Genomic DNA, 14,827 nt, shown 5'->3' with positions numbered 1-14,827 from the left:
TTTTTACGTGTGTTTGGACCCCATATGTATGTATAGTGAGCAATGGATGACTACTTAGAAACAACAAACAGAATTTGACCATTGTACCAACAGGCCAGTGGCCTAGCGGTACCAGATCCCTACTTCCCAAAGGGAGGTCAGGATTCGAACCTCCATGGAGGCATGTGTTTGTGAGTACCAACTAAGCAAAAAAAAAAAATGACCATTGTCATGTTCAATGTTGAACATTTAGGAAGTACACCATTCTTAGAAGATGCAAATACAGTCCATGTACTTACAGAATTCTTATTTTCACCCAAAATTGCCCCTCATGGAGACTTGAACCATCAACCTTCCACTTGAAAAGACTAGGAAAATTCACTAGAGCTACGCTCTTAGAGGCTCTTAGAGGCACTTATTTAATTCATTATATAAGCACATGATAAGAAAATCATAGCTTAGTTCTACCAATTGACTGAATAGAGTTAATGCCTTCACTCTTCTATATGAGGTTCCCACTCTTTCTTTTCTCTTTTACTTTTATCATTTTAGTTTCCATCATATTTTCATATACATGTGATCATCAGTGGATTCATGTGTTCCTTGCTGATTATACCTTGTAATATATTTTGTAAACGAGGTAATGTTGTGATGGACTGAAATTTAATGCATCAAGCATATGGCCGAAATTCTTCTAGCAACTAGCATATAGAGTTCAATGCCTTGGGCAATAATCAGAGTCACCTGCAAATATATGTCATCTTTGTCCTTACTTCATATGTGTGTAAATTTCTTTTTCTGTCAACATGAAAAGTTTAAGTAACAAACTCATTTGTCTGATGTACTTTTGCAGTGGAATAACTCTCACAAAGCTAGTTGGAGTGCTTGTTCTTTGCTTCTCACGGACAGAAGTTTTTGTGGTCTCTGATCTTACCCAAAAAAATAATTCGTCTTATAGGCCAGTTTGCCATGGTATTCTAAATCATGCCCTTTGTTTTGCAGGTTTATTACTTCCAGATGTACCTGGCATTAGTTCTTCTAGGTTTCTTGCATGGACTAGTTTTTTTACCCGTAAGTTAACTTGAACATACGCCTCCTTGATACTCGCACTGCATCAGTTTGTGTTTCTCTTAAGAACTGGGAGCTCACATAGAATCTCATAACCAAATAAGTACATAAGCAACAGAAAAGAGATGGGCTACTTTTTTGTCCACCCCTCTAAAGACGAGGTTTAGTTAATATCAACATTTATGTGGAAGTCAAAATATAGACGCACAACCAAGTCGCTGCAGTCTTTTGAGCTGTTAATTTACCAACACTATTGACAAAGTTGACATTTTAAGGGGACTTGCAACATATATAGAAGTGTATCTCTCTATTTATTCACACCGTTATAGATAACCACACAATGCTTTCATGATGTGACTTCGTTTTATAGGTTTCCTTTTCATTATTTCCTCAAATTTAGTATCGAGTTCTCTCTGTTTTCATCAGTAAACCAGAGACTAAAAACAACAATAACAAGAATAAGAATGGTGATGTTACTTCGTATAAAAAATGATGGTGGTGATGGTAACTTTATCATGCAAATGAAGCCAATGTTGGCTTCTTATAATGTGCCACATTTGACGGGGTTGGTTGTGGAATAAATCGTGTTAGTAATCGTGGTTTTGGTGCCTGCAGGTACTATTAAGCATGTTTGGTCCACCTTCAAGATGCTTGCTCATTGAGAAGCAAGAACATCGGCCATCTACTTCATCACAGCTATAAGCTATTTGGTGCATCATAAGAGCTGTTTCTTGTAGGGTTAAATTTTGTCTGTTCAAATGCCTCAATTCCATGTATCATCAGTGAAAAACACGTTGAAATAGTATTCCATTTTGTAAAATATGAATATACATTCTATGAAAAAAAAAAAAAAAAAAAAAAAAAATGAAGAATGTATAGGTATATCGACAAAGTCAAGCCTGGAATTTCTCACAATCATAAGTATGCATAGAAATATAGAATCAGGAGTTGGTTCTTTACCGCTGTTGGTTTTTTACATTACCATTTACGGGTTCATCTCCATGAATGTTCCATCCATTACAGCTCATTTTAGGCTTATAATTGCTGGGATCCCTACTCATAAACAAGTTCATGGTTTACACTAGAGTTGAACTCATTTTAATGATTGAATACTAATCGAGCCTCACGAGCTGAGTCTGAAATGATTTTAAGCAGTTAGATTCATTTGTAATGGTCAATATTAGCTAGTAGCGTGTTCGCTGGAATTGCATTGATAATCAACAAATTCAACTCTGCAATGTTAACAAAATTCCAGCAATGTCCTTATTGTTCCGAAGAAGAGAAGAAGTTACAATTTTCCAATCGAGCATTTTCAAGGGAGAAGCCCATCAAAACTACGAAAAGCAAAAAAAGATTAGCTCTGCAAAACTGTAATAACTGCATTACTTTGCCCTCTGCGAGCTGTTGTACAAATGTAGCTTGAAAATTGGGAAATTTTCCTGTGAATGCATTTTAGAGGGCCTCTGGGATTGCAAGAGCATTATGGAAACCCTAACACATGCTCTTACCAGAGATACTTGGGAACACTGAAGATGGAGAAATCAAATGAAACAGTTACAAAAACCTAAACAATGGTCAATCAAGAAATGCAAACCCATCATCATCCATCAGATACCTACGGTTTATGGCACTACAACCATTATCAACTTCAAAATGGTCAAAGAAAAAAATTTACATTCATTTCATTCATGAATTGGGTTTCCTGCACCAAGTGAAGCAGTTCATGATCAACTTGTATAGTCAAGCCAAGTCACGAAACAAATCACAGTAACAGAGACACCACAGCATATTCTGAAGTTCTTTCACCAAAGCTATACAGTATAATATAGAGTTTTACCCACAGAACCCGACTGGTAATGTGACGTAGGAACTTCATTCTCAGCCTTGTTCTCTTTACAGTCCACGGGATGTGCTGGTATCTTGTACCCCATTAATCAGGATACTAAACTGGTCTCCATCCAAGTTCCCCCTCGACTAACTGCACCCGCGCATTCGATGTTTTGACCTTCATAGCTGATTAATAGTTGGTGCCCCTCTTTTCAAATCTGCCAATATGTTGGTATCCAGTGTAGATATGGATGATTGATGGAAGAAACACCGAACACACCGCACAAAAATAACCCGAGAGAATTTCTGATAGTCCAAGGAAAAGATCAACTTGCAAGCATCAGGGTGTGTTTCCTTTTGTTAAATTCCATTCAGCCATTGTATCTTTTATCTACAATGCAAGGCACCACATTTCTCCCATTAAGGGTTCAACACTGAGAGCTGAAGTAATGGAAGGATGTCAATTTCCATTTCCAAGCTACAGACTTTCTGCAGAAATCACAACAGACCGTTGCTGCCCAAAGAACTTCCTGAAAGTTGCTGAGAAACTTGGAGAGAGAGCTTAATAGTATGGCCCTGAGATGATTGGCATAAATCAATACACTCCTCCAGATCAGTATCACATGTTAATAAGACCCACTCAGACTCATCATCCAAGTATTTGAGATGACACCCACTTGTGTCATCTATATTAAAACGTCTCGCAATTTCCTGGAGCAAGTCTTTGTGTCCCCAATCATTTTGAATTCGGAAACGGATTTTTTCTTCTCCATATGTAACTTTTACCCTGTGAAAATCCGTTTCTTGAGATTTCCCACCACTATTTTTTTGTAAAGGCAGAAGACTTTCAGATTTAGGGTGCTCACTAAGAGAAATCTGGCTCTGACGTCTTGGTAGGAGCTTTGGTCCTCCTTCAATTGAATTATGCAGTTCTGCACAACTTCTGACACCTTTTAGTACATTACCAGATTTTTTCTCGACAATTCGGTCTTCACTAACAGCAAGTTCTGATGTGTAAGCATGTTGTCGCGTCCCACTGGAACAACATTGACTTGAACTGGAACTCTGACTGCAGGAAGGGGAAGGGGAAGGTGATTTAGATGCAGCAGCTTGGGGGGTAAAATTGCCACTCTCAGGCAGCATGTTTAAAGACTGTGTTTGACCAGATGGCTTTGAATTCGAGAATGGATGGTTTCCAGATAAATTTGGAGATGCCAATTCTGGAAAATTCGAATAGAAGGATTCGATTTGAAAAGCACCAGAGGCTCGTTGAACTGTGTTAATCACATGTTGGAGTTTTTGTAAGGAATGGCCGACCTTCTTGATCTTCCGAGAAGGCCAACGTTGTATTCCTTGTTCCCTACATATCCTTTTCAAAGTAGTGGGGCAAACTGAAAACAAATAATAATAATACCAATAGATCAATAAATAAGCAAATCAGAAAAGAGAGAAAACAAACAGGCTGAAGAATTATGCAAATGTTTTTTCGCTCACAAGTCCATATGCAATCAAAATATTGTACTTGGAAAATATACTTGCAGAGGATCACTTTTCTGAACAAGCAAAACTGGACAAACCCCACAATCATGTGTTCCGACCAATTATATACTCTTTCAATAAACGTGTGTGTTTATTAAGACAACTGATACAATGTTTTTTCCTGTTCAAAGGTTCATGAATTTTATACGAGAGGAATAGATTAACCATTAATTGCAATAAGCAGTTCTTACCACCAATACTCTTTGCAGCATCTTTGAGATTGCCGGCAAAATATTGCTGAAGCATTTGCAAGTTGATACTTTCCCCCACTTTTGTACTTCTTTTCCTTCCTCTTTTACCAATACTTGAGAATCCACCCTCATCAGGAGTTGAATAATCTCCACCAAAGGCAATACTCGCTCTTAAACTAGAATCATGTTCACTTTGCCTATATTCCGATGATTCCTTTATCAACACTTCCCTTCTTTCTTCCTTCCCAAATAAGTGGTCAACTTTAACACTCCCTTGGACCTCCATGTGACTGGCATTCCAGGATGACGCGACTTGAGAAGACCTTTCTGAATGAAAGTGTTGTGGGGTTGGGGTTGGGGTTGGTTTAGTACTGGATCTACCATCTGACGCGAATTTAACTTGGCTACTCGGCAAAACAGTTTCCTCCTCCAACTCCTTGTCAGTGACAACCCTTAAACTGTAGCAAAACTTCTGTATAATAAGGGACAACGAAGTGAGCATCTTCTTCTGTTCTTCAGGGTCCTTGCAATCCATGGGCAAGAAGAACTCCAAGACAAAGTCAGCTGTATAGGTGTCGATGCTCCGGAGGCGAATAGCAACAGCAGCATGCAACCCGAACATCCTTGCATGGTGAGAAAGGGGATACTCTGTCTTGCTAAAAGATGTTATGTCAGGTGAGAAGCATGGTTGGTTAGTTGTGAATGCTTTCCCAGCAACACCTTGACCTTTCAGCAGATGGTGCTCAGAGCAAGCCTCGTGAAAACCCTGGATACAGGGATTGGCTACATAGCAAGCAGAATCCACAGTGGAAACACAAAAAACATAGTTCTCATCTGAGTGCCGGTGCCCCACTTTACATTGTTGGATGCATGGAACCCACGTCTGAGCCAAGGGCAATTGATGTGTCCCACATGCAGATCTCAACACCTCTAGAATTTCAGGTAGCGCAGCTTGGTAGGACCCATTGCATGCCTGATAAAAAAAAAAAAAAAAAAAAAAAAAAAAAAAAAGAGTACTATACATTATCCCCAAGAAGAGAAGTCTTGACCGTTTATGGACTAATTTTTTGTTGCAGATGTTATTATCCATACCTTGACTTTTTGAGTGTTTGAAACTTCAGAACTCCTCAGATCAAATGCCTATAAGCAAACAAGTTTTTTTAAATCAGAAAATAGGGAGAAATATGAGTTCTCATTGTCTTTCATGTTTCGATTAGATCCCTCCATGAACCAGAAAAAACCCAAATGTTGAAAAAGAAAAAAATATAAAGCAGCTTAATCACTAAAGAAGTAGAAAGCAAAACCTCAGTTTAGAAGGAAGCATTTAAAAAGTGAACCAAGCAAAAATATTGATGGGAAGAAAAGAACAAAAGATGGATGAATTTTTTAAATAAATGAGGATATAAAATAGAGATAACTCAAATACACATTACTGCCATAGAAGAGAAAGTATGGAGTAATTAAAACTAATTTTTACCTCTTACAAGAAGTTAAGTGCGTTTGGGATGGTCCTTATAAAAGACTTTTTGTCAATTGTCGTCGAATATTTTCCTCATCTTGAACTTTCTCAGAAGCAATATAGGTTAATTTTGCATTTTCAATAAAGTAAGTTCTACTTGCTTTTGCTCTTAAGTTGAAGACACAAATTTACTTATAAATGCAAATCATTGGCTGTCAGATCCTTACCCTCTTCAATCACTTTCTCGAAGATATAATGACTTGCTTGGTTTGTCACTTGGAAAACAGTTCTCTGATTTTCAGGCCTCTTTTTAACTGAGTTTTCAGAAAACAATTCTCAAAAACTGTCAACCAAGCAGATTTTTATACAGTTTTCTGGTTTTCAGTTCTCAAAAAACAGAAAAGTATTCTCATAAACTGAACCAAGCAGACCCTAACTGATCAAGATTCAAAAAAGAGTACGCATGTAAAAGGTTCCCTAAAGAAAGCTTGAAGTTCTAAACCATAAATTATAACAGATAATTTACCTCCAACAGAGCAGCTCTGCCACTTCCCTTGATAGATTTAAGTACAAGGAATGCCTTCCAATTTAACGTTGGAAAAGGTAGCATACTTTATTCCCTATTTTGAGTGAAAACTCCTTCCCATTCTTTAGTAAAATAGCTCCTACGAATGCACAATAAAACTCTTCTACGTATAACATGAAAGTGTGAGATCTTTATCTTTTGTTTCTTTTATAAGCCTTAAAGGACCCCCTACTAACACCTCCTATGGTAGCACCACAACTGCACAACATGGAGTGATGAAGATCACGATCAGGTTGCATTTTGATATTAAGATGCATTCTCTTGCTTTTCTCCCCCATTTAAATATCCACCTCTATGGATGCCACATAATGATACATGGCAAAATATTCCAAAACTTAATAATTTACCACCAAGGGCTTAGCAGGAGTGGTATCTCCTCCTTCCAAATGGAAGGTTTAAGGTTCAAGTTTCCAATGGGACAATAATGGGTGTGTGTGAGTGACTAACCCGAAAAAAAGAGAAAGAGTGGGGGAAAATAGTTAAAGAATTTTCAGGAAGATCCTCCCTGATCCCATGAGGTAGAGCTAGCATACATCTATGGAAAGTAAGGCTGCAAACGAGCCGAGCCGAGTCGTTCGCAAACGGCTGGTGCTCGGCTCGTTAATTACTCGGCTCGAGCTTGTTTATTTAATACGTGAACCGAGCTCGAGCCGAATTATGAGGCTCGATTTATAAATGAGCCGAGTCTGAACATCAGTACACTCGACTCTTTTGTTCATGAACTGTTAACGAACTGGGCTCGATAATGCGTTCACTAATATACCCAATTATAATATATATAGTGTATGTATATATATATATATATTTATTTATATACAAAAGTATTCAACTTTTTCTAACTTCTGCCTATGTGATTCAAAGTCTTGTTTGCATCAACCAATAAATTTATATACAAAAGTATTCAAGTTTTTTGAAATCTGCCACTAGTACCTATGCGCATATGTGATCCACATAGCCCTTTTCTCATCAGCTGACAGCCATCCTAGACTTCCTAGTCTAAAACTTGGAGAATTCAACTTTTTCAAACCTGCTGCCAGCCTGCCACCAGTACCCATGTGATCCGCACACCCTTTTCTCATCAGCCGATAGCCATCATAGTCTAGAACTTAGGCTGTCTGACTATCCACGTGACATGCACCGGTACACAACAAAATTAAAACCCACTCCTCACTCTTCAATTCTCATTTATAGATCCCATATTCATGATTCATCTTACTTTCTCAGTTTCTCTACTCACACAACTGGTTGGGTTGCTTTGCCCCACGACAACGCCGATCATCTTTTTTGTAAGTCGATTTTTTTACTTCCTCACTTCTTTTATCTTCTCTCTCAAATATCTTTACATAAATTGGGTGTTTTTGCTTTTGAAAAGTTAGGATTTTGTTCGTTTTGAAAACACATCTTATTCTTACTGATTTGCTGATTTTTTTTGTTTTATCTCTTCATCTATTAAACCTTTATGTATAACTTTAGGAGTTTTGTTTTTTTCTTTGAAAGAGTTAGGGTTTTTACTTTTTGAACGTGCAGGTTGAAGGATTTTTGCTAGAAGACTTTTTGGTACTTCTGAATGAAGGGAAATTATTATTTTTGCAAAGTTAATCAGTTATGATGTAGAGGGGGATGCCAATACTTGTAATGTTCCTTTTCTAATATGTAAGGAAATGCTAGGGGTGTATGCTCTGGGCTATAATTGTGCTGAATTGTTTCTTGGTATGATTTTGTTTTACGTAGTATTTAGTTTTGCTTAATATTTTTATTTTAGATATTTACATCAATTAGATTTGATGTTATTACCAACGGGTTAGTGGCCTAGCGGTATCAATCTCTTACCTCCCAAAGGGAGGTCAGGGGTTCAAGTCTCAGAAAAGACATGTATGTGTGCGTACCAACTAGGAAAGAAAAAAAATAGATTTGATGTTATTCATTGTTTTGCAAATGGAAATATGAAACTTTTATTTGTACTATATTTACATTTTATAATAAACTTATATTACCCACCAAAATAAAATAAAACAGAATGAAAGAAAAAAGGTTGCTTGAATTGATTTTTAAAGGCCATTTTGAAAATAACCAATCTCAAGCCGAGCTTGAACGAGCCATCAAGCCGAGCTCGAACTTCATTAATAATGGACGAGCCGGGCTTGAGCACTACCAAATGAGCTCGAGTCGAGCTCGAGCCGAGTTCGAGCACTATAGTTTCATGATCAAGCTGAGCTCGAACAAGACCTTACTCGGCTTGGCTCGGCTCGGCTCACTTGCAGCCCTAATGGAAAGTGGAAACTACAATTAGGATACTGTCTTGTTACAAATGGCAGGAATATCCCATAGCATTATACCTGACAAACTAATAATTTATATACGTCAGCTCCATTTGGAGAATAATTATGACTGAATTTAAACAACAGGATAAAAGGGTAAGTTGTTTCTCCTCTTTCCATGATTCAATCCTAAAGTTGGACTAAGCATCAAGTCAAGGAAATTCTGGAGCACCTTGTGTATGTTCTCATGTAGGCACTATGAAGATTAGAGCAAGTCAAGAATTTCTTAATTTTTAGATTGAATGACCCCAAATTTGCTTCATCAAATCAGAGGTTCTTTTGAATTAAGCTTGTTCATTGATTACAATATAATTGTTACCACATGTATTGATTGTATGCCCTCATGTCCAAGACTCTAGAGTTCCACTTATAAAATATACAGGATATTTGCAAAGTCATGATGGCTCAATTCCAACCTCTTACACATCTTCATCAATGGCCATATTAAAATTAGGTTATAATGGAAAGGCTTTACCAATCTTAACAACTGAGATTTAACTATAAAAAAAGAGAGCAACCAATTAAAAAAAAATGGAAAACTTAAATATAGAGAACTCACTTCAAGCGCTTTGCAAATGCTTTCAAGCTCAGGATGATACTTGATCTTCTCAATAGTCATGGCAACCTCGATAACTCCCAAGCAATTGCGGCTACCTTGTTCGAATACAGGAACGGCAAGGGTTCCACGGATATCAAACTTTTGAGCATGACCAACTCGCGGGAATTCATTACTTCTAAAGAATCGCACATCAGGAGTCCACTCCGGAACCTTACCCATGAAAACCCGGCCTGGCAATCCGACCATCTCCTTGGAATCCTTCTCAGCAGAGAACTGGTAATTGACAGAGATGTCTCTATAACTAGCAAGCCTTGGGCAGTTAAGATCAAGCGAGAAAGGTTGACCATTAGTGGTAAGAACACGTCTACCCCCAGTATATACTGGCAACCATATTTGAATAAGCACATCTCTGTCTCTTGCAGACTCTTTTATGTAACCAATTGCCCGAATCAGTCTTTCCATTACAGAAGATGATGGACCTGGATTAGCTCGGGGTCCAATCCACCACCTTCTGCTAAGCTCAGAACCTTCAACCATATAATTTTCAGATCGACTTAAATACCCTGCAACATTACTCATATTCTGGCTATGAAGCTGAGTTTTAGTAGGGTTTTCTCCTAGGAATTCACTAATAGATTGATTCTCTAACAAAGCTGATCTTTGCCTCTCCTCTTGACTGGCACTTTGCAATGAGCTCGTGCTCAAAACACCATTATTAGCTTCAGAAGTATGCCACAACAATGAAGGGTCAAAAAGAGCACCGGAAGTAGAGGGACTGTGATGTAAAAACTCGGAACCATCAGTTGCCCCCAACCAACATCCTTCTAAAAAAAGTTCATCTATGAAATCGAAATCCATAGCGGAATCCGGTAGATAGCCGGAAACAGTATTGGGTGGGATATTTTCACCTTCCATTTCTTATATTTCTTTAAAACTGAATATTGGAAGTGTTTAGGTTCCCAAACAATCAAATATGAAGTAAAACCCTAATCTCTCCAGATTCCCAAGCATCTTCAATAAAAATCTAAATAAAAAGCAATCAAAGAACCAATTCAGACCCAAATAAACTTCAAAGAAATCTAAAAGGAACACACGTCTATTATATATATATATGCTTAAAACTATGAAAAGAAGAATTGATAGATTCTACCAAGATGTTTTTCTCTTTTTCTCCCACAGAATCTAAAATCAACAATAAATAACACAAAGATTAACAACCCAATTCATTTCATCCACAATAGATTGAAGAAGGCCATTCCACTCCCAAGTTCCAAATCAAAATAGCACTTTTTTAACCCTTATTTAAGATTCTAGTTTCAGCAACAATTAAATTTTAAAAAAATAATAATAATAATAATAGATTCTAGAAAACTAAAAATTGAAAATGACCCAAGAACAAAAACAAATGAAACAGGAGCATGAGTGACTTACTATGTAAAGATTATTGGGTATTCCAAAGTGGGTATATAATTTTTAAATGTATATATTTTCTCAAAACCCCAAAACTTCTTCTTGTTGTCTGTGATGCAGGAACAACATCAACAGATGATTCATGAGCTTCAAAGCCGACGGTACCTGTTAAATCCCCTCTTTCTCTCTTTGTTATCATCAAAATTCGGTAGGACACCACCACAAACGCTTTGGAATTCCCGCCGTAGGAAAGTCAACTCTAGATTCGAGAGAGAGAACAAATATAGTACAGTATTTTTGATATACGTAGAGGAACTCAACTGATCTTTCCTAATTGATTTTGACTTTTTTTTTATTATTTATTTTTATTATTATTTTTTTTTCACGCGCATTTGGGCAGATTCTTTACTTTTTAAGAATATAATTTTTAATATTTGTTTATATTCTCTCCATCCCTAGAAATCGAATTACACATTTGCTTATACTCTCTGTATCCCTAAAACAAAATGTTCGTATTCTAAACCTAACTTTTTAAGAATATAAATTTTAATATATTTTTTTTACTCTCAAATTAACTTTCAGTAAAAATTGCTGTAACACACTAACACCCCATAAAAAAAATGTTTTAAATATACTTTTTTATGATGGGTTCACAATTTCACAAATTTAAATTATTTTTAGGGTAAAGTGCAAAACCCCAGATGTTTACTCTCTCCTTAGGAAAAAAACCCCTAAACTTCTATTTTTAAAGTACACCCCCTGAACTATTCTTCTTTCAGCAAAAAAGTCCAGCGGCACTGTTCCGGTTGATTATCTCCCTTAAACAGGCATGTGATTAGGGATGACAACGGGGGCGGGTTTGGGCGGGTGTACCCTCCCCCGTCCCGCAATCGTTTAAAAACTTCACCCTCGTTCTCGTCCAAAAATGCAAAAACGGGAAAATTTTTCACCTCATTCCCGTAACCGTTTAATATTTTTACCCCTGCGAGTACCCGCCCCGCCCTGTTTAAGACAATAATTTAATTATTGTTTAAATGGATTTACTCTTCTTTTTTTTTTTCCCCAAAATTCATTTGTTACTTTAATATTATTATATAGGGTACTTAATATATAGTGGGAAATATATATACTAATGAAATAATGGTACATAAGTAATATGCCTATCTAAACGGGACGGTGCGGGGCAACCTCCCCCGTCCCTGCACCAAAACCGGCCGAGTTTTTATTGCATCAAACCATTCCCATCCAAATAAGTAAAACGGTCCCCCAAAATCATCAAAAAACGGAGCGGGATGGGACGGGTCAAATTGCCATCGCTACATGTGATTAGGCTGTAATTTTAAAATGACAAAACTATCCTTATTAAAGTTAGAATGCTAAATTAATTGCAACCCCAAATTGAAACTCTCACCCCCTCTTTAGTCTTGCTTCATCATCTTCAATCCAAATCAATATCTCAATACAAACCATACCAAGCAAACCACATGCTTCATCATCTTCAGCCTTTATTACCTTGCAACCCATTGAAGAACTCCCACCAAAGCTCCAAGAAATTATTAAACTCTTCCAAGCTGTACAAGAACCCAAGGCAAAGTATTAACAACTCTCACTCTATGGCCACAACTTGGCTCCACCAGATGGTTTACTCCTTCAAGGACTCTCTGGGCCGTTTAGATCAAAGAGATTTTGAGAGTTCTCTCTGGATTTGGCGGTGAACTGGACATCGAGTGATCGTCATCAACTACAAGCGGTGCAAGCCGGTTGAAAACTCGAATTCAGGCTTAAAAATTGATGTTGCCGTTTCAGACTCAAAGATCGAATGAATTATGAATTAGGCACTTTTGCAATCCTTGCGTCAATGGTAGTCTCTATTCAAGTTTGTCTGATTTTTTATTTTTATTTATTTTTAATGTACAGATTGCTAAGGAACATAGTTTCTACACAAGAAGCTTGAGAACCAAAAATTGTACGTGAATAATCTAGAATCAAGAAAGAATTGCAGGATAGGAACTCAATATTAGAGGAGCAGATTTCGACTCTTACAGTTGCTATGTTGCAATGGAACAAGCTAGGGTTTCAACAAGTGAATTTCTTCTTTCCTTCAATTTCTTTTCTACACCCGAGTTAGAGGTTGATTGGGGAGAAAGAAAAAAATAAAAGAAAATAAAAGAGAAAGGTGGTGATGGCTGCCATGGACGATGGGGGTTGTTGTAAGGTTTAGAGGGAGAGCTGTGAGTGTGATTACAGAGGCTTTGAGTGGGTGGTGATCGATTAGCGCGTGGTGTGGTGTGGGTGGTGATGAGGTGGCGATGTGTTGGCGCAATATTATTAACCATTTAGATTGCACCTGCCACGTCAGTAATAGTAGCTTTTAAGATGTCATTTTATTAAAAGGGCAATTCGGTAATCTAACACCTCCGGTGACCTCCAAAAGTGATAGTTTTGTCCTTAAATTTCATTTTTTTCAATTGTTTTGGAGGCATTACTTAGTTTTGGATGATAGTTAAGGGGGGGTTTATTGTACTTCACCTTTATTTTTATAACTTTAAATTAATAAAGGTAAATTAAAAATATTAAAAAAAATAGTGCATTGAAAGAAGAAGTGTGACAATTATTTTAGACCAAAATGAAAAGTTAGATATTTTTTTTTTGTGGGACAAAGGGAGTATTGGTTAAGCACGGCTCCAAGTTTTAAAAACTATCATTTTATTTTGAATACAAATATAAGTTATTCAAGTTTATTTGACTTTGCATTGACATGTTTAGTTAATTTAGAATTCCAGTATGAACTTGAATTTGAGATCATAGGAGAAAATTTGATTAGAAATCAAATAAATTTTAATAAACTAAAGTTATGTGGTATGAAATTGGAATTGAATTGGAGAAAAGTAACTTCGAAAATTGAACCAATTTTTTTTTTTTTATTTAATTTTTACAAATTTTAATTTCAAGACTCTAATTCTACCAAACAACCTAATTTTATTCATAAATTTTAATGGGTCTTATTAAGTCGAGGTATAAATGAATGGTCCGGTCTCCTGGTTGCGCACTCAACTTTTATATGGGCCTTCCCTAGTTTGGTTCCTTCTGTTTAGGCGAATATACCCCTTCGGGTCACTAATAGCCTTTGGGCTTTCTTCGTGTAAGTAGCATTCACATATATAAAAATAGTTTTTCACCTTTTGAGAAAAATAAATAAATAAATGTAGAATCAATAAATAATTATGAAAGGTTTTGTGGTTTAGTGGTATTTCCTTTAAGTGAATGGTGAAGATTGAAGTATCCAAATAAGCAAAATGGGTGTGTGAGTGGTATGGTATGTGTGAGTTTCTTGCCCATGATAAAAAAATATATATTTCAATAAATAATTTTGTTAAGTGCACTTATGCAACGTATAATTTTGAAAGAATAAGCAATTATCCCAATTAAGTGTGTAATTTAAATATCATTAAAAATAATAAATATTATTTAAAATGAGATAAAATTTTAAGTGAGAGAGACACACTTTTGAAAATTCAAAAAAAATTTAAAAAAAAAAAATTAATTACTACTTGAAAACTTTAACACTTAAAATTCAGCTCATAAAAGAACTTAATTTTTAATTTTATCGAACAGCGTTCCCACTTTAACAAATATGCCACTTTTCAAACCACCAAAACACATCACTCTTCTCATCATATTCACCTTTAATCTGACCCTAACTTTCATTTTTATTAAAGTGGATTCTTCTAGAATTAAATTAAAGGCTGATTATTTCAAGTTAATAGTGGAAATTTAATTTTTTTTCCTCTCAATACCCCTTTTGCTCCTTTTCATTTTAGTCCTATTCAATCAAACAACACAAAACAAGTGTTGAACTGTCGAGTGATCCAATTTACTATGAATCACAAA

At 36.3% G+C, this 14,827-nt stretch overlaps 2 protein-coding genes across 3 annotated transcripts in view; one reads left to right on the top strand and one right to left on the bottom strand.

The window, feature by feature from the left end:
• LOC132276909 (uncharacterized) overlaps nucleotides 1-1,919 on the top strand; it is a 34,570-nt gene extending 32,651 nt beyond the window's left edge. Inside the window, exons 37-39 of the mRNA XM_059778550.1 lie at nucleotides 833-899; nucleotides 982-1,050; nucleotides 1,663-1,919. Coding sequence (XP_059634533.1) covers nucleotides 833-899; nucleotides 982-1,050; nucleotides 1,663-1,749 — 223 coding nt within the window. The 3' untranslated portion in view covers nucleotides 1,750-1,919. The remainder of the gene's footprint in view (nucleotides 1-832; nucleotides 900-981; nucleotides 1,051-1,662) is intronic.
• Nucleotides 1,920-2,580: 661 nt separating this feature from the next.
• Nucleotides 2,581-13,231, bottom strand: LOC132276910 (protein NLP4-like). 2 transcript variants are annotated; one of them, XM_059778552.1, is made up of 5 exons: nucleotides 12,980-13,231; nucleotides 9,527-10,550; nucleotides 5,697-5,744; nucleotides 4,605-5,577; nucleotides 2,581-4,265 (listed from the first exon to the last, which is right to left on the bottom strand). In XM_059778552.1, exons 2-5 carry the CDS (start codon nucleotides 10,439-10,441, stop codon nucleotides 3,373-3,375), a joined length of 2,829 nt encoding a protein of 942 aa, XP_059634535.1. In that variant the 5' UTR covers nucleotides 10,442-10,550; nucleotides 12,980-13,231; the 3' UTR covers nucleotides 2,581-3,372. The 2 variants fall into 2 exon arrangements, with proteins under 2 accessions (XP_059634535.1, XP_059634534.1); XM_059778551.1 differs by lacking the exon at nucleotides 12,980-13,231 and adding an exon at nucleotides 10,958-11,448.
• Nucleotides 13,232-14,827: the final 1,596 nt, after the last annotated feature.

Source organism: Cornus florida, unplaced genomic scaffold (genome assembly GCF_030987335.1).
Source record: "Cornus florida cultivar Cherokee Brave unplaced genomic scaffold, ASM3098733v1 CherokeeBrave_3.0.0_Hap2_Chr10, whole genome shotgun sequence".
NCBI lineage: Eukaryota > Viridiplantae > Streptophyta > Magnoliopsida > Cornales > Cornaceae > Cornus > Cornus florida.
The sequence above is the reverse complement of the archived record's forward strand: the minus strand, read 5'-3'. Positions and strand labels throughout refer to the sequence as shown.

Excerpts from the sequence above, each read along its gene's own strand:
- LOC132276910 (XM_059778552.1), bottom strand. The coding sequence starts at position 10,441 with ATGGAAGGTGAAAATATCCCACCCAATACTGTTTCCGGCTATCTACCG. Across the intron at positions 5,745-9,526 it reads GCATTTGCAAAGCGCTTGAA|GCATTTGATCTGAGGAGTTC; the intron begins GTGAGTTCTCTA and ends GTTTGCTTATAG. Across the intron at positions 5,578-5,696 it reads CAAACACTCAAAAAGTCAAG|GCATGCAATGGGTCCTACCA; the intron begins GTATGGATAATA and ends TTTTTTTATCAG.